The sequence below is a fragment of the Hyperoodon ampullatus genome (assembly GCF_949752795.1).
Source record: "Hyperoodon ampullatus genome assembly, chromosome: 10".
NCBI lineage: Eukaryota > Metazoa > Chordata > Mammalia > Artiodactyla > Ziphiidae > Hyperoodon > Hyperoodon ampullatus.
Genome location: NC_136923.1, coordinates 31,852,918 through 31,871,241, shown reverse-complemented (window position 1 = coordinate 31,871,241; position 18,324 = coordinate 31,852,918). Strand labels below are relative to the sequence as shown.

Sequence of the window (18,324 nt, the reverse complement as noted above, 5' to 3'; positions counted from 1 at the left end):
CGTCTTCCTTCTGTTTCTGCTTTTCCTTAGCCCTTTAGAGAAACAGTCTTGATCTGGCAGCTTTCTGGGGTAGTTTTCCAAATCACTCCCTTTCTGTCCTGGTTTACTTGGGTGTGGCAACTTGCTTTACTGGTAAGAGTGAACAGCGGGTAAAGATGGGGGCTGGGAGAGGTCTTGGGAGGGAAGCACCCCAGGCTCCCACCTCAAGCAGGACCATACCTGAATGACCCCAAGTATGCGTCACACCAGGAGGAAAAGGCTCATACATCCTCTCCTTCCTTATGTTCTTATTTCCAAATTTCACGAGGACAGTCATCCTCATGCCTTAATGAACCTCTCACTTGCTGTCTCCATCTTTCATATAACTGGATATTTGTTTATTGATAACTGATGTTTCTCAGATTCCTGGTTAAATGTGGCACATATTTAAATGGAAGAAGGTGTTTAGGATAAAAATACCCTAGGAATTAGACCTAATGCAGGAAAAAAAACGTTGAAACCAGAATTAGGGTGATCAGACATGGTTCTTAGGAGAAGCATTGCTCCTGTGGGCTCTGGAGCTGGACAGGACTCTGGGAGAGCAGAACTACCCCTTATAGTCCCAAGTCAGTGGCTGCGTGACTAGAGTTAAGTGTGGAAGGGGTGAGGGAGCGGAGAAGGATGTAGTACCTGCCAGCTGGTGTCAAGAAAGAGCAAAGGACGCAGGCCTGCTACCCTGACCTTTGTCCCCATTTTCCAGTCATTCCCCCAAGTCCCCTTCCATTTCTGTATTAGATTTTGGGGGTTTCTGCTCCCTATAAGGCTACTGGCAATGTTTATTCACATCAGATGTTACTAGGGTAAGATACTGGGTGGTCCAGGTTCATAACCTCCCCGGGAGTGGCTGTCCAGGTCACTTGGTAAGTAGGGGTAGCCTCCCCAGAAAAATGGGCAGACATGTTCTACACTGCACATACTGACACTGTGTGCCTGTGTATTCAGTTCCTTCCAAAGAACCTGCACTTGGTCTGCGTGGACATGCCAGGACATGAGGGCACCACCCGCTCCTCCCTGGATGATCTGTCCATAGATGGGCAAGTCAAGAGGATACACCAGGTAAGCAGGAGGCTCCACCAAAAGTTGCCCAGGTGGGTCCTGCCCACTACTGCATGCCCAAGTCTGAAGAGCAGGCAAGGGAGTTCCATTCTGACTCAACCATTCTCCAATGCATTCTGTCTGCAAGTAATTGCAAACAAAATGGCAGCAGCCCAGTGGTATCCTTGGTCAGCTGTGGAGGACCAGGGCTTATTGCAGACTGTTCTCCTCTAAGCCTATTGCAGTTGTTTCTAAGGAAATGCCATCTGGGCATTTTCTCAGCTCTTCAGAAAGGGAGTTTAGAATTCCTCAAGACCATTTATTTTTTTAGAGTCTATTTTTCTGCTTACCAGCTACATGATGACAGTAACAGCATGTCTGCCTACTTGTAGAGGATGGGGAGGGTGCTCTTTGCATTTTGTTCTAATTTAGTATCTATCTTCAGCCCCCTCTGACAGGGCTTTCAAGGTCATGGGGCTCATGAGCTATTTCAAACTTTAGTGGTTCATGAGCTTCAAATGACATATTTTTCCCAGTGGAGGATATTTATTCAATGCCTACCCCTCTCCCCCCAGTGAACTGTGTATTCTGTTGAGGTCAGGAACCTTGTTTCTTTGACTCTTTGCTGTATCCTCAGCAGCTGACCATAGCTCCTTGTACATAATGGACATCCAATAAATATGTTTTAGGTGAATGGGCAGATGGGTGGCTAGTTGGTTGAATGGTTGGATAGATGGAAAGTTGGATGGATGGTTGGATGAATGGTTGGATGGTTGAATAGATGGATGGGTGGATCGTTATCTGAATGGATGGTTGGATGGATGGAAAGGCCTTAAATTAGGGCAGCGGTCAGCAAACTGTGGCCCATGGGCTCTGTTTGGCCTACTACCGAGTTTTGTAAGGTAAGTTTTATTGGGACTGAACCACACTCTCTCATTAACATGTTGTCTTTAGCTGCTTTTGTGCTACGACAGGAGAGGTGAATAGTTGCAACAGAGGTCATGTGGCCCACAAAAATTTTCCCAAGAAAATATTTACTCTCGGAACCTTTATTTTAAAAGTTTGCTGACTGATGAATTAGGGGAATCCTTGTTGATTTTATACTTACAAATGACCTTTCAGTAACCTGTGTCAGGTAAAGAGAAGTACATGCATGTAACAGGGCTCATCTGGATAATAGATCCAGTAGATTCCAGATTCCCTTTCATCAGCAGTCCTTTTCACTTGTCCCCATAGGAAGTACAGAGGTTTTCTACTCTGTAATCATCATTGTCGTTGTCCACAGCTGTATAACCAAGCCTCTTTCTCGTTTCCCTTCTTAGTTTGTAGAATGCCTCAAGCTGAACAAAAAACCCTTCCACCTGATAGGCACCTCCATGGGCGGCCACGTGGCTGGGGTGTATGCTGCTTACTACCCATCAGATGTCTGCAGCCTGTCTCTTGTGTGCCCTGCTGGTAAGTTATGAGGCTGAAATAACCATATGAGTGACTTGAGCACAGGGGGGTCTGAATCTCTGAAGACATAAATGGCAGTGTCTGCTCTGACTGTTTTTTTTTTTTTTTGCGGTATGCGGGCCTCTCACTGTTGTGGCCTCTCCCGTTGCAGAGCACAGGCTCCGGACGCGCAGGCTCAGCCGCTCCGTGGCATGTGGGATCCTCCCAGACCAGGGCACGAACCCATGTTCCCTGCATCGGCAGGCAGACTCTCAACCACTGCGCCCCAGGGAAGCCCTGACTGTTTTTTTAGAATCATCTTTTTGAAGATATTTTAGAGATACTAATCAGATTGCTTCAGTGACAGAAACAATAGTTGTATAACCATAATCATAACCATATTGAGTTTTTTTAAATTTTAACATCTTTAGAGTATAATTGCTTTACAATGTTGTGTCAGTTTCTGCTTTATAACAAAATGAATCAGTTATACATATACATATGTGCCCATATCTCTTCCCTCTTGCATCTCCCTCCCTCCCACCCTCCCTATCCCACCGCTCTAGGTGGTCACAAAGCACCGCAGCTGCTTCCCACTAGCTATCTATTTTACATTTGGAAAATATGGAATGCTTCACGAATTGCATGTCGTCCTTGTGCAGGGGCCATGCTAATCTTCTCTGTATTGTTCCAATTTTAGTATATGTGCTGCCGAAGCGAGCACTTGAGTTTTAAAATATAGAGCCAGCCTTGTTCCACAAAGAATTTGAGGTGGTTAATTTAAATGTGTATAGTACTTTACAACATATAAATACTTTGAAATATAATGATAATATTAACACCCAACATTTATTGAATTCTTATGAGCTAAGAATTTATATGGATTTATATGGATTTAATTCTTGCCTTAACCTTGTGAGGTGAAGGTACTGTTATCATGCCTCTTCCTTTTTTTGCTGAAAACTCAGAGGTCTTTATTCATTATAAGATTTTTAAAAATTAATTTATTTATTTTTGGCTGTGTTGGGTCTTCGTTGCTGCACGCGGGCTTTCTCTAGTTGTGGCGAGCGGGGGCTACTCTTCCTTGCGGTGTGTGGGCTTCTCATTGCGGTGGCTTCTCTTGTGGAGCACAGGCTCTAGGCATGGGGGCTTCAGTAATTGCAGCACGTGGGCTCAGTAGTTGTGGCTCGCAGGCTCTAGAGCGCAGGCTCAGTAGTTGTGGCGCACAGGCTTAGTTGCTCCATGGCATGTGGGATCTTCCCAGACCAGGACTCAAACCTGTGTCCCCTGCATTGGCAGGTGGATTCTTAACCACTGCGCCACCAGGGAAGTCCCACAAGATTTTTTTTGTTTTAATCAACAAACTTTAGTTTCTCTGTTCTTACAGGTATTCATGTCAACTTGAGCTGTAACGTGTCCCCGAAATTATGATCTGAAGTTGGATTTTTATTTTTTTATTTTTATTTTTAAAATATGATACTTCATGAACTTGCGTGTCATCCTTGCACAGGGGCTATGCTAATCTTCTCTGTATTGTTCCAATTTTAGTATATATGCCCCTGAAGTGAGCACTAAACTTAGATTAAAATCTTTTTTTATGTATATACGCCTTCAAACTTGGATTTAGAGTGTGTTAGTGAGAAAAATCTTATTTTTTCTCTCTTCTTCCTTCGCTTGCTCCCCTCCCCACCCCCGGTACTTTATTGGAGTATGGTTTACACATAGTAAATTGTCCAGATTTTTAGTGTATATCTCAGTGACTTTTTACATATGTAATTCTTATCCAGATCGATTTAGTATGCCCATTTTACAGGTGGGAACATAGAAGTAATTACGTTAGTGCTGGAGCCAGGATAGGGACTGACCCTAGGCTGTCTCGCTCCAGAGCCCAAGCTGTGGTTTTTGGGGGAAGTCCTTTCACATTCACTACCTCTTTTATATATGACTCATATTCATTACCTCTTTTACCCGCTAGAATCCAGCCATGAATTGGACTTGTACACCTTCCACTGAAACATAACTGAATTTACCTTTGAAATCTTTTACTTACTCTGAAAGTTAAGTTTTCAGGTCTGTTAAGCTCATTGAAATCAAAGGCAAGCTCCCAAAGGGTTTTCTCTTCTCCTTTTCCCAAGCACTGTGTCTGAAATCATTTAGTCTTATAAAGTTTGAGAGTTGGAGGAATAACCCCTCTGGAAGGTTATTTAGATTTTAAATCACTTACGGAAGGTCAGATCTTAAATCACTTACGGAAGGTCTTTTTTGAGTTTATGTTCATTTGCTCAGAGAAAGAGTTTTACACCAGAGTTTCCATTAGAAGTTTAGAATTACATTTGTATATAATATACGAAAATGAAAAGATACGCTTTTTTTTACTTTGAAATAATTTTACATTTACAGAAATGTTGCAAAGATAGTACAGAGAGGCCCACATGCCCTTCACCCAGTTCTCCCCTTTAACAGCTCATGAACCTCAGTAAATTTGTCACAACTAGGAAACCAACACTGGTTCATTACTGTTAACTAAACTCCAGGCTTTATTTGGATTTCATTAGTTTTTCCACAAATGTCCTTTTCTGTTCCAGAATCCGATTCAGGATATACCACATGACGTTTCGTTTAGGATTATTATTATTATTTATTTATTTATTTATTTATTTATTTTTGCGGTACGCGAGCCTCTCACTGTTGTGGCCTCTCCCGTTGCGGAGCACAGGCTCCGGACGCGCAGGCTCAGCGGCCGTGGCTCACGGGCCTAGCCGCTCTGCAGCATGTGGGATCCTCCCAGACTGGGGCACGAACCCGTGTCCCCTGCATCGGCAGGCGGACTCTCAACCACTGCGCCACCAGGGAAGCCCTAGGATTATTTTTAAAGCAGAAGGAAATAGATCATGTAATCTGCCCATGGCATCATGAGAGCCACACGATACCCATGTTAGATTTAGAGGAGTTGCTGAATATAGGAGTCTTATAAAGTGTGGATTTCTGTGGCACAGTATGGATGCCACTGCCTCTCTTGCAAAGCTCTAGCTCTTCAGCTAAGTTAAACACCTAGAAATTTGCTCAGTGTTGGAAATGAAATTAGTTTTACCCTCCTGTATACGTCAGCTCATGTGAACTCTTGGTGTCGTGCTTCAGGTGATAGAAAATAATGGTCAGTCTCAAAGCTGTTCAAGCTCAGGATCACCTAATGCTCTCCTGGAGGAGGAGGGACTGTGTGGGGGACAGCTTACAAGGGAACTCATTCTCGCTGTGTTTATGGATTGACCCCAAATAAGAGATGATTAAGTGGGTTCAGGCGGACGGAAGGAGTAGTCAGTCGCTCCAGTCCAGTCATGTATTTCACCAGGTCTCCTCTCAACCATACAGATGTGAAAGGGGCTCAGGCAAGCTGTCTTCTAGACTGGTGCTGCTTAAACTCTGTCCTACGTATGAATCCCTTGGCAACTTTAGTGAGATTCTGATTTAAGAGACTTAGGGGAAAGGCTGAGATGCTGCATTTCTTATGGGCTCCCAGTACTGCTGGTCCATGGACCACAGTTTGAGTAACGAGCCCCTAAAATATTCTGAAGAATTTTTTTCTATGTTTCTCAGAGTGTGGTTCTGACTTTGAGCAAGGATGTCGGTACCAATGAAAAAGAAATCTGGTGAAAAACACCAGGAATATATTAGTTCTGGGCTGATACTGGAAGTTCTCTCTATAAAATGGGGTTTGGTAAGAAGGTAGATATATTGCCAAGCTGTTTTGGTTTGAATCCCACAGGTCTGCAGTACTCAACTGATAATCAATTTGTACAACGGCTCAAAGAACTGCAGGAGTCGGCCGCCGTAGAGAAGATTCCCTTGATCCCATCCACTCCAGAAGAGATGAGTGAAATGCTCCAACTCTGCTCCTATGTCCGCTTCAGGGTGCCCCAGCAGGTAACGTGGTCTCAGCAGCAGTGTGCCTGCCCTCTGTCCAGGGCTCAGGTGGCCAGTACCTGCTTTCTCCTTGCGTTCCTGCCTTGTACTCATCTGTTCATTCATTCAACAGGTATCTGTATCATGCCCATGATGTATCTGGCACTGTGCTTGAGCACCGTGGTGGGTAAATAAGTCAGAGAAGGTCCCTGGGCAGGTGCAGGCCAGTGGGGGAGGCAGACAATTAACAAGAAGACAAGTAATTACAAATTGTAATAAGTATGACAGAGGAAATGAGGATGGTGCAGTGATTGAAAACAGGGGAGGCCGGAGAAGCTGTGATGAGCCTCTGTGAGACAGCAGCATGGGCAGCGATGGATAAAACACAGTCAATTCAAGATGCTGGAAGGCGGCCAGGGTGACTGGAGCCCAGAGGGTGAGGGAAAGAATGGGTTGAGAAAAGGTTGGAAAGGGATTCTGGGGCTGAATCAGGGATTCTCATTTTTTAAAAAAATCTCAGGACCCCTTTACACTCTTAAGAATTATTGAGGGCTTCCCTGGTGGCACAGTGGTTGACAGTCCGCCTGCCGATGCAGGGGACACGGGTTCGTGCCCCGGTCCGGGAAGATCCCACATGCCGCGGAGCGGCCGGGCCCGTGAGCCATGGCCGATAGGCCTGCGCGTCCGGAGCCTGTGCTCCGCAACGGGAGAGGCCACAACAGTGAGAGGCCCGCGTACCGCAAAAAAAAAAAAAAAAAAAAAAAAAAGAATTATTGAGAACCCCAACGAGCCTTTGTTTATAGAGGTTATAACTATTGATATTTACCATATTAGAAATTAAAACTCAGAAAAACTTAAAACACAAGGATACACAGCACTTATTTCATTAGCCTTCAGAATGATGACATTATCCCCCGTTATGTAGGCTCTGAACATCAGTATGCTTTAGAGAGAATAAAAGTGAAAAAGACAAGTGACATTTAGTGTTATTATGAAAATAGTTTGACGTCTTGGACTCCCAAGAACCACTTTGAGAACCACTGGGCTAGATCATGTAGGACCTTATAGGTTATGGGAAGGAGACTGGAGTTTTTCTAAGTACAATAAGAGAAACACTGAAGGATTGTAGGTGAGCACAGACAGAAGCAGAGAAACCCATTAGGGTGCTGTTGTGGCTTGGAGATGAGGGTGGTGTAGACTGGGGTGGTAGCAGTGGAGACAAGACCGGAGAAGCTTTGGAAGGAAGAAGACAGGACTTACTGGCAAATTGGAATGAAGGATGAGGGACGGTGAGGCGTCCCAGGTGACTTTCTGGTACTTCAGTTGGATAAAGGTAGTGTTTTCTGAGTAAGAGAAGGAGACGGATGGTGGGCTTGAGCGATAAGCGAAGAGCTCCATTTTGGATGTTTGAAGTTCAAGTTCCCTGTGAGACCATCACGTGCAGGTGTCAAGTAGACAGTTGGCTATACAGGTGGAGCTGAGGAAAGTCTGGCCTGGAGTTATACAGTTAAAGCCATCAGCGAATGATGATATTAAAGGTCTTGGGTCTAAATGAGGTTGTGTAGGGAAAGTGTGTGGAAAACCAAGAGAGGAGAGTCTGAGGCTGAGACCTCACAAGAGCAAATTATCTCACTCTGTTGCAGGAACCGGACCCTGCCTCAGGGTGGGGTGGGTCCTCCTAGGAGGTGAGAGAATGGGCTCTATTTAGAAGTTGTGAACATGACTCATTCATGGGTGTGGCCCATGTCTGAGGAAGCACCCAGAATCAGATTCTGCGGTATGTTCTATCCATGAAATCCTCTTTTCAGTCATGACATTGCACTCATCCCCTCTCCACTGATCTCTTTCCAGAATAGAGTGGCCAAACAGGGTTTTAGAAATTTCCATGTTTTGAGTTGTCAGGGATGTGAAAACACTGGGAGAAAATAAATGCAGGTCCCAAAGTCTTTCCTGGAGCACCCGAGCACTCAGCCCATTGTGTCACATTGTGTTATGATCGTCTGTTTGCTTGTTTGTGTCTTCCATTCTTACCTCTGTAAGAGCAAGGACTCTGTCTTTGGCTGCTCTTGCATGAGGTAGCTCCTAGGTATAGATTCGATGGATCAATGGATGGGAGGAAGCCTGGATAATGCAGGGATGGAGAATGGATGTGTAGGTAGATACAGGATAGATGGATGCATGAACTGATGCATGAACTGATGCATGTGCGTGCATCGATGATTTAGGGATGCTGAAAATAGCTGGATGGCTGAATGCTTGGTTGGATGGATGGGAAAATGTCTGGAGACAGCAGGGATGGAGGATGGATGGATTGGTGGATGCAGGATAGATGGATACATGGGTAGACATATGCATATGTGATCCAGAGGTGCAGGATGGATAGGTGATGGAGGATGGATGGGCAGATGCAGGATAAGTGGACACATGGATAGACATGTGCATGGCTGAGTCAGAGATGCAGGATGGATGGGTAGTTGGGTAGGTGGAGCAGAGGTGGAGGATGGATGGATGGAAGATGGATAGATGCATGAGTGCAGGATAGATAGTAGAACAAAGAAAATGTCTGATGCTCAGCCCTGTGTGTTGGACAGCTTGCCATTGGCCTCACCTCTGGGCTTCCACTTCCAGAGTAGTCAGATTCTGTCATGCTCCAGAGGGTGCGTTTTAGTCCAGAGCAGTTACGGCAGGATCTTCCCACTTCAGTCAGTGCACAGGACTCCTGAGAGTGCAGTTAAGGGGTTCAGACCATTCCCAGGGAGATGAGAGGAGTGATGGCTGCTAATGTGAGCCCTGGACACTACCTCAAGAACCCTGAGGCGGGGGGAGAGGCGGGCCGTGTTCCTTCTGGCCGCAGCACCTCTCTGGGCCCATCTCGCAGGTCCCGCAGGCCTGGCCTGTTCACCTGTGCTGCTGCCTCACAGCCCGCGGCAGGGAGGGCCAGGGCAGTGTCACACAATGAGCACAGGACACTGGAAGCCTTCCCACAATTTCCGCATAGTTTATTTCTTCATTGTTTGAGAGGCCCTTCATCCCCAATGGTTTAATTTTTTTTAAATAGACCTGTTTTGCATTGGGTATTACTGAATAATTACTTGATATTATTTCCATCCTGATTGTGTCTCAGGCTAAGCGGAGATTTTCTCAAAGGTAAAGCAGCTATCAGGCCATCTTAGGTATATTTTACATGCCACAGGGGACCTTTGGCTTCACAGCATTACCAAAGTTCCTTTCTAATGAGAAAGAAAAAAGCCTCTTATGAGCCTAACTCCCCATTACATTGCATAGTACATCATGGGAATTTGGAGGACCAGGCCCTACAGACCTTGACAATGCCCTAAACTGCTGGAACCCTAAACTGCTGGACTTCTTTTCCTTCGTCGTCCCAGACCCATGTGAGGCCTGAGGATATGAATCTTCCCTTGCCTTCTGACTTTGGGTTATTTATCCTCAGATCCTGCAAGGCCTTGTCGACGTCCGCATCCCTCATAACAATTTCTACCGAAAACGTAAGTAGCCCTGCGTTAAGCTCTGAGCTTGTGTGACAAGTCAAGCTTTATGGGTGGCTGGCTCTTTTTTCTTACATTTCTGAGACTGATAGTTTTCTGGGGCCCCTCAAGAAAAAGGAAGTGGCTTAGACTCAAAGACTGTCTATACTCGGTGGTGTCCACGGCACAGCCCAGCATGCACTCACTTTATTTTCCTTCTCTCAAAAGTGTTTTTGGAGATCGTCAGTGAGAAGTCAAGATACTCCCTCCATCAGAACATGGACAAGATCAAGGTCCCGACGCAGATCATCTGGGGGAAACAAGATCAGGTATGTAGCGTGTCCCTGTGACCTCCTGTGTCAGTCACACCAGGCTCTGAGGAAAAGCTAGAGGTCATTTATAATGGGAGCCTGGCTGGTTTCTGATCCCAGGAAGAGGCGGCACACACCTGGTCCAGGTGCCAGTGTTCACGGGGAGCATCATTCTGTGAGCTGAGAGCAATGACGTTAACCTCTTAAAATGTAAGGCAGGGCTTCCCTGGTGGCGCAGTGGTTGAGAGTCCGCCTGCTGATGCAGGGGACGCGGGTTCGTGCCCCAGTCCGGGAAGGTCCCACATGCCACAGAGCGGCTGGGCCTGTGAGCCATGGCCGCTGAGCCTGCGCGTCCGGAGCCTGTGCTCCGCAGCGGGAGAGGCCAGAACAGTGAGAGGCCCGTGTACCGCAAAAAAAAAAAAAAAAGTAAGGCAATTTTTTTTTTAAACATGCTTAAAAGCTTTATTTTATAAATGTATTTATTTTTTTATTTATTTTTGGCTGCGTTGGGTCTTCGTTGCTGTGTGCGGGCTTTCTCTAGCTGTGGCGAGCGGGGGCTACTCTTCATTGTGGTGCTCGGGTTTCTCATTGCGGTGGCTTCTCTTGTGGCAGAGCATGGGCTGTAGGCACGCAGGCTTCGGTAGTTGTGGCTCGCGGGCTCTAGAGCGCAGGCTCAGTAATTGTGGCGCACGGGCGTAGTTGCTCCGTGGCCTGTGAGATCTTCCCGGACCAGGGCTTGAACCCATGTTCCCTGCATTGGCAGGAGGATTCTTAACCTCTGCGCCAACAGGGAAGCCTGTAAGGCAATTTTAAATCATTTTTGCGAATTATTTTTCTCAAAGCCATATAATCACATGGTACAAAAAACTTCAAAGAGTATGAAAAGATTTATAATGCGAACTTGGTCTCTTTAACATTCCAAATCCCAATTCCCATTTCGTCGAGGCAGCACTTACAGTCTTGCGTATATTTCTTAAATTTTCTAAGGCAGGAGTTGGCAAATATTTTCTGTAAAGGGCCAGATAGTAAATATTTGCAACTTTGCTGGCAATAAGTTCTCTGTCACATCTACTCAACTGTGCTGTGTGTTGCAAAAGCAGACGTGGGGACATGCAGACAAATGGCAGGCAGAACTCCAGTGAACCTTTAGTCACAAAACAAGCAGGGGACCGTTGTTTGCCCGCTCCTATTCTAAGCATATATCAATATGCGTAAATAAGTTTATCTGTAAGTTTTTCAAACATGCTATATATATACTATTTTGCACCCTAGTTCACATATATAAGAAAGATATACCTTAGAAATCACTTCATATCAGCCCATACAGATCTACTCATTCTATTTTAAAAAATATTTTAGTTTGAAATAATGACAAATTTATAGAAGAATTGTAGAAATAGTACAGAGTACTCCTATATTGCTTTACCAAATTTCATCTGTTTTAACTGCTTTATTGAAATATAATTCACATGCTATAAAACTCACCTTGTGCACCCCACTGCAGCCCAGTCGTAGAACACTTCTGTCACTCCCCAGAGTTCCCTCTTGCCCATTTGCAGTTAATCTCCATTCCTACCCCAGCCCCATGCAACCACTGATCTGTTTTTTGTTTCTGTAGTTTTGCCTAGAATATAGTTTTCTAGAATTTTCATAAAATGGTATCGTATTGCATGTAGTCTTTTGCATCTGGCTTCTTTTTTTGTTTGTTTGGTTTGTTTTTTTTTTTGCGATACACGGGCCTCTCACTGTTGTGGCCTCTCCCGTTGTGGAGCACAGGCTCCGGATGCGCAGGCTTAGCGGCCATGGCTCACGGGCCCAGCCACTCCGCGGCATGTGGGATCTTCCCAGACCAGGGCACGAACCCGCGTCCCCTGCATCGGCAGGCGGACTGTCAACCACTGCGCCACCAGGGAAGCCCTGCATCTGGCTTCTTTCACTCAAGCATAATGTTTCTGAGGTTCATCCATATTGTTGCCTATACCAGCAGTTTGTTCCTTTTTATTGCTGAGTGTCATTCCATGGTATGTGTGTACCACATCTTATTTATTACCAACTTTTTAACAGTTGCCACACTGGCTTTATCATCCTCATCTAGATAGATCTAGAAATATGTATTTTTGGATCATTTGGAGTAGGTTACTTACATTATGTACCTTTACCCCCAATATTTCAAGGTGTATTTACTGCAAACCAGGATATTCTCTCACATAATCACAGTATGTTGTCACATTTAAGAAGTTTAACATTGATGCAATAGCTTTTAACTAATCTATAGGCCATATTGCAAATTTATTTGTTGTTTCAATAACGTCCTACGTAGACCCCTCCTCCTGCCCCCTGAACCAGGATCACATACTGCATGTCATGTCTCTTCCGTCTCCTTTAATATGAAATGTTTTCCTCAGTCTGTCTTTATCTTTCGTGACATTGAGATACTTGAAGAGGGCAGGCCAGTTATTTTACAAAATGTTCTTCAATTTGAGTTTGTTTGCTGTTTCCTCATGATTAAATTCAGGTTATATATCCCTTATCTCATGGGTGATAAGATATCACATCCTCAGAGGGATAGTGTCTTTCTGCCACTGGGTGATGGGGATTTTTTTTTTGGCCACACTGTGCGGCATGTGGGATCTTAGTTCCCCAACCAGACGTTGAACCCATGCCCCCTGCGGTGGAAGCACAGAGTCTTAACCACTGGACTGCCAGGGAAGTCCTGGTGATGGGAATTTTGATTGTCTGGTCATGACGTCTTGTTTTCTTCATCATAGACTAATTATTTCTCCCCTGGCAACTGATAAGCAGTCTGTGGGGAGGCACTTTGAGACTGTGCAGATATCCTGCTCCTCATCAAACATTCCCCTTAGATTTATCATTCGTGAATGATCCTTGCCCAAAACAAAATTTTATGTTCTTTTTGGGAGCTGCATAGTACTGCATTATATGGCTCTGCCGCAGTATATTTAACTAGTGCCCTATTGATGGCCACTTAGGTCATTTTCAATTTTGCCATTAAACAACATGTCAGTTAACATCATTATACATGTGTGTTTGTGGAGTGTTGAGAGCATATCTGAAGGGTCAATTCTTAAATGTGGAATCGCTAGATCAGAGGCTTTGTACATTTTTAAATTTTGATAGGCTTTGTCAGATGGCTCTATTAGTTTACTAGGGCTGCTGTAACAACGTGCCACAAACTGGGTGGCTTAAACAACAGAAATTGGCTGTCTCACAGTTCTGGAGACTGGAAGTCCAAGATCAAGGCGTCAGCAGGTTGGTTCCTTCTGGGAGCTCTGAAGGAGAGTCTGTTCCATGCCCCTCCCCAAGCTTCTGGGAGTTTGCTGGCAATCTTTGGTGTTCCTTGGCTTATAGATGCATCACCCTCATCTCTGCCTTCATCGTCACATGGCATTCTCCCTGTGCCTATGTGTCTCTGTGTTTAAATTTCCCCTTTTTGTAAGATGCCAGTCATACTAGATTTGGGGTCCACCCTGCTCCAGTATAACCTCTTCTTAACTAATTACATGTACAATGACCCTATTTCCAAATAAAGTCACATTTTGAGGTTTTGGGGGTTAGGACTTCAACATATGGATTTGGGAGGGGGCACAATCAATCCATAATAAACCCTCCAAAGAAATACTCATTTATACCCCAGAAGCTCCCCTTTGGTTTGCAACTGTTCTTTAGAAATCATATCTTATTGAAAGTTCTTGGAAAGTTAAAAGCAAGAGGAGATGGTGGGAAATGGAGCCCACAGGCAGACAGGATTACAGTGTCTGTTAAAGGGTATCTAGCGGTCTTATGCTGTTGACAGTCGTGAGAAAGGAAATTAGAGTAAAGCTTTCCCTGTTGAGACAGCTCCCCTGTGGACACCAAGGTGAAAGCCACCATTGTGAGCCCTGGGCAGGCTGCACATCCCCACTGTATGTGTGTGAAAGCACAGGCAGGAACTCAGGCTGCACCACAAAGGCTCACGACTGCGGACGACCCAGGAGAAGAGACTGGGGAGGGGGAGCCAGGTCTGTGCGCCTGGCGCAGGCGGGGAGGCAGCGGTGGTGGCGTCAGTGTGCAGCTATCTCCCGTTGGCCAGGTGCAGCCGAGAATGCACAGCACAGGAACGCAACGAGGGCATCCAGAGGAGGGAGGCCTCCTGTGCTTCCTTCGTACCAGCCAGGGACTGAAAGCAGCTTTGTGGACGCCTGATAGGAAAAGTGGGACCCAGGCTGGGCCAGCAGGGAGTCATTCAGTCAGAAATCAGTCAGAACAATGAAGGCCTTTCTTCATTCTAAAAATCCCAAAGGTGATGTGGGCTCTCAGGGACCAACAGGGAGAGGCGGAATCCTGTCATGCTCCCCATAGGCTGTTCCTTTTTGCATTTGTGCAGCCCAGGGTGCTCTGCGTTCTGCTCACCCTGCTTCCCAGTGGGTGGCAAATCTTGGTTTTAACGATCTGGGTTGATGAGACTAAAGCTCAAAAACAGACAGGGCTCGAGTTTGTTGGGGTTTTGCTCTTGCTGTTATGGATGGAGAGGAGGGCCCTTCTTGTCTGGGATGAGTTGAAGGTGAAAGTGATTAAGAGAAGGGGAGTGAATACAAACCCGACACCAAAGGAGGGTGTTGGGGAGAAAGTCGGTAGGTTGGCGTTAAAGTAGCAAGGTAGCCCAGGTGAAAATGAAATTGCGTTGTTCAAAAGGTGTTGGCCCTGGAAAATTGGTGCCCTCCACGTTGGAAAAACACTCCCTGTTATTCACAAACTTCAGTGCCGGAGGTCCCACAGCTCAGGGACCCCCCAAAGGACCTTCAGGAGATACTCCTCCAGCTTGTGATAATTAGTCTTCCCCTCTTGCGCGTCTCCTGTGTGGACTCCCCACAGCTTGGGCTCCCCTAGTCCAGGGGCAGGGTGCGTTCTCCTGGCCCAGCCTGATCACATCACTGGCCGCTGTCCTTGACACAGCCCCATGGTCCCCAGCTGCCCTCAGACTGAGGCCTGACTCCCGGCGTGGCTGGAGGAGTGGGCCCCCTCTGTCCCACCCCACATCCATCCCCACTCAGACAGCACCAGGCTCCTTGCTGTCCCCTGCATTTGCCATGACCTCCCACCCTTGGGCTGCTCCCTCTTCCATGAATTCCCCTCCCGTGTGGTTTCTCAGCTCCCAGGATCCTCCCCTATCAGAGTCCTCGCTACATCGCTACATCGTGTTGCATTTGTCTGCTCTCCTGTTTGGCTTCCCCACCAGACCAGGATGTCCTCAGGGCAGGGACTGTGTTTCCGCCTCAGTAATGCCGCCAGCTGCATACCTCCTAGCGCCGAGTTGCAGGATAAAACATGAGGCATGTGGTCACTTCCGTCAGAGAGCCACAAGCCCCAACACTGAAGTGACTTCGTCCTAAAAATCACCCCTGCCAGGCCTGGATGGGAGTTCTGTCCACAGAGCACACAGGGGTCTGAACCTTTTCCGTCTAGTTTCCTCTCTCATCCTGCAGGTGCTCGACGTGTCTGGGGCGGACATGTTGGCCAAGTCAATTACCAACTGCCAGGTGGAGCTCCTGGAAAACTGCGGGCACTCGGTGGTGATGGAGAGACCCAGGAAGACAGCCAAGCTCATTGTCGACTTCTTAGCTTCTGTGCACAACACAGACAACGACAAGAAGCTGGACTGAGGCCCCAGTGGCAGCCTGCACTCCGCACCCAGCATCCACTTCCATCTACAGAATCTGACGCAGCCACCACTTCTCAGGGATCCTGCCCCAAATGCGGTGGGAGCGCCAGCGTCCCTGAGGAAGCCAAGTCCTCCTCCAGCCCCAATCTCTACAGATCCGCAGAGCTTCGGGGGCCATGAGGAAAACTCCAAGATGTTTTTCACAAAATGCACATTCACATGGAACGAAATAAGAAAACCCATCCATGAAATCTACCCAGAAGTCTTCAAGTTCATGTCACAAAGCGCCCACATTGGACCATAACCACTGAGGACATTTTCTTTAAGATGTTCCTCACAGACTGAGGCTCGAGGTATTTCTGTTGCTTCTGACACTCTCCCGTGCATGCTCAGTGGCTGTTTTAGGAGCGTTAGTCCCCATTCACCAAGCCCCTCTTGTTTATGTCTAATTTAAGTTTTACGTAGAGTCCCATATGTGAATGCAGCCCGTCAACTGCAAGACCACGGAGGAACACGGCAGGCTGTAGAAAGTATTTACGCAGAAGGGGGTGTTCTGCCTTGCCAGCTCTCAGAGCAGCAGAGAACACAGGTGGGTGATTTGACCAGCACCCCTGTGTCAGGTATGTCTTGAGTGAACCCGGGACAGCTGCAGTACAAAGAACACCTGGCAGGGTGGGTTCCCTGGGAATAATTTATTATTTTTAAAAAAGAACTAATAAAGCAATAATGTTCTAGACATCTATCTAAATAATCAGACTCGGGTTCCGCTCCCAAGCACCTCTTTTCTATCTTGCTGTGCTATTGAAAACCCTTGGATGTAAAATACTAGTTTGTTAATGAATTCTGTGAATTCTGTGAACAGTAATGTGATTGAAAATAAATCTAAACTGCTGTAAAAGTGACTGCAATGACATAAAATAAATTTAATAAGTCTAGATCAGCAACATACAAGTGGTTTCTGGTTTTGGGTTTTTTTTTAACATCTTTATTGGAGTATAATTGCTTTACAATGGTGTGTTAGTTTCTGCTGTATAACAAAGTGAATCAGCTATACATATACATACATCTCCATATCTCCTCCCTCTTGCGTCTCCCTCCCACCCTCCATATCCCACCCCTCTACTGGTTTCTGTTTTTTTTTTTTTTTTTTTTGCGGTATGCGGGACTCTCACTGTTGTGGCCTCTCCCGTTGCGGAGCACAGGCTCCAGACGCGCAGGCTCAGCGGCCATGGCTCACGGACCCAGCCGCTCCGCGGCATGGGGGATCTTCCCAGACCGGGGCATGAACCCACGTCCCCTGCATCGGCAGGCGGACTCTCAACCACTGCGCCACCAGGGAAGCCCTGGTTTCTGTTTTTAAGCTCTTAATGAAGTGCAACGTTGGCAGATGTTCTGTTAACTTTAAAATGTGTTTTTTTTTTTTTTTTTTTTTTTTTTTTTTGCGTTACGCGGGCTTCTCACTGCTGTGGCCTCCCCCGTTGCGGAGCACAGGCTCCGGACGCGCAGGCTCAGCGGCCATGGCTCACGGGCCCAGCCGCTCCGCGGCATGTGGGATCCTCCCAGACCGGGGCACGAACCCGCGTCCCCTGCATCGGTAGGCGGACTCGCAACCACTGCGCCACCAGGGAAGCCCTGGTTTCTGTTTTTAAGCTCTTAATGAAGTGCAACGTTGGCAGATGTTCTGTTAACTTTAAAATGTGTTTTTTAAAGTAAGGCTTGTTCTACAGGCATTGGAAGACCTTGCTTGTATGAGTTGCTACTTTCATTTCCAGAAATCATGTTTGCAGTTTTTATTCAATTGAAATTATATATCAATTTTAAAATATTTATTTATTTATTTATGGCTGCGTTTGGGTCTTCGTTGCTGCGCGCGGGCTTTCTCTAGTTGTGGTGAGCGGGGGCTGCTCTTCGTTGTGGTGCGTGGGCTTCTCATCACGGTGGCTTCTCTTGTTGCGGAGCACGGGCTCTAGGGTGCACTAGGATGTCAGTAGTTGTGGAGCATGGGCTCAGTAGTTGTGGCACATAGGCTCTAGAGTGCAGGTTCAGTAGTTGTGGTGCACGGGCTTAGTTGCTCCGCTGCATGTGGGACCTTCCGAGACTGGGGATTGAACCAGTGTCTGGCAGGTACTTAACCACTGGAAGGCAGATTCTTAACCACTGCGCCACCAGGGAAGTCCTGAAATTATATATCAAAAACAAAAGGCATGAGTCATCAAACTGTTCCTTTTGACTCTCTTCTGTGGCATTTAGGAACCTAAACTCCTCAGGAGATTCACTCTTTCAAATCTTCTTACAGAGTCTGCAGCCATGTAGTTCTGGAAATAAAGTGAGAACTTGGGTGAACATTGTGGTTTAAATTGGAATTCAGGACTTGGTCTGAATATTTTAGTTTATCAAGGAAGAGTAGAATATAGATCTTAAAAACAAGAGATGTGAAAATGTGACATCAAACTTGTGGGAT

General features: G+C 46.3%; 1 protein-coding gene across 1 annotated transcript in view; it reads left to right on the top strand.

Annotated features, from left to right (window-relative positions):
- Positions 1–15,864, top strand: part of ABHD6 (abhydrolase domain containing 6, acylglycerol lipase) — a gene marked incomplete at its 3' end in the record, with an annotated part of 50,628 nt that extends 34,764 nt beyond the window's left edge. Inside the window, exons 4-9 of the mRNA XM_079713759.1 lie at positions 982–1,095; positions 2,397–2,529; positions 6,272–6,429; positions 9,860–9,914; positions 10,122–10,222; positions 15,688–15,864. Coding sequence (XP_079569885.1) covers positions 982–1,095; positions 2,397–2,529; positions 6,272–6,429; positions 9,860–9,914; positions 10,122–10,222; positions 15,688–15,864 — 738 coding nt within the window. The remainder of the gene's footprint in view (positions 1–981; positions 1,096–2,396; positions 2,530–6,271; positions 6,430–9,859; positions 9,915–10,121; positions 10,223–15,687) is intronic.
- Positions 15,865–18,324: the final 2,460 nt, after the last annotated feature.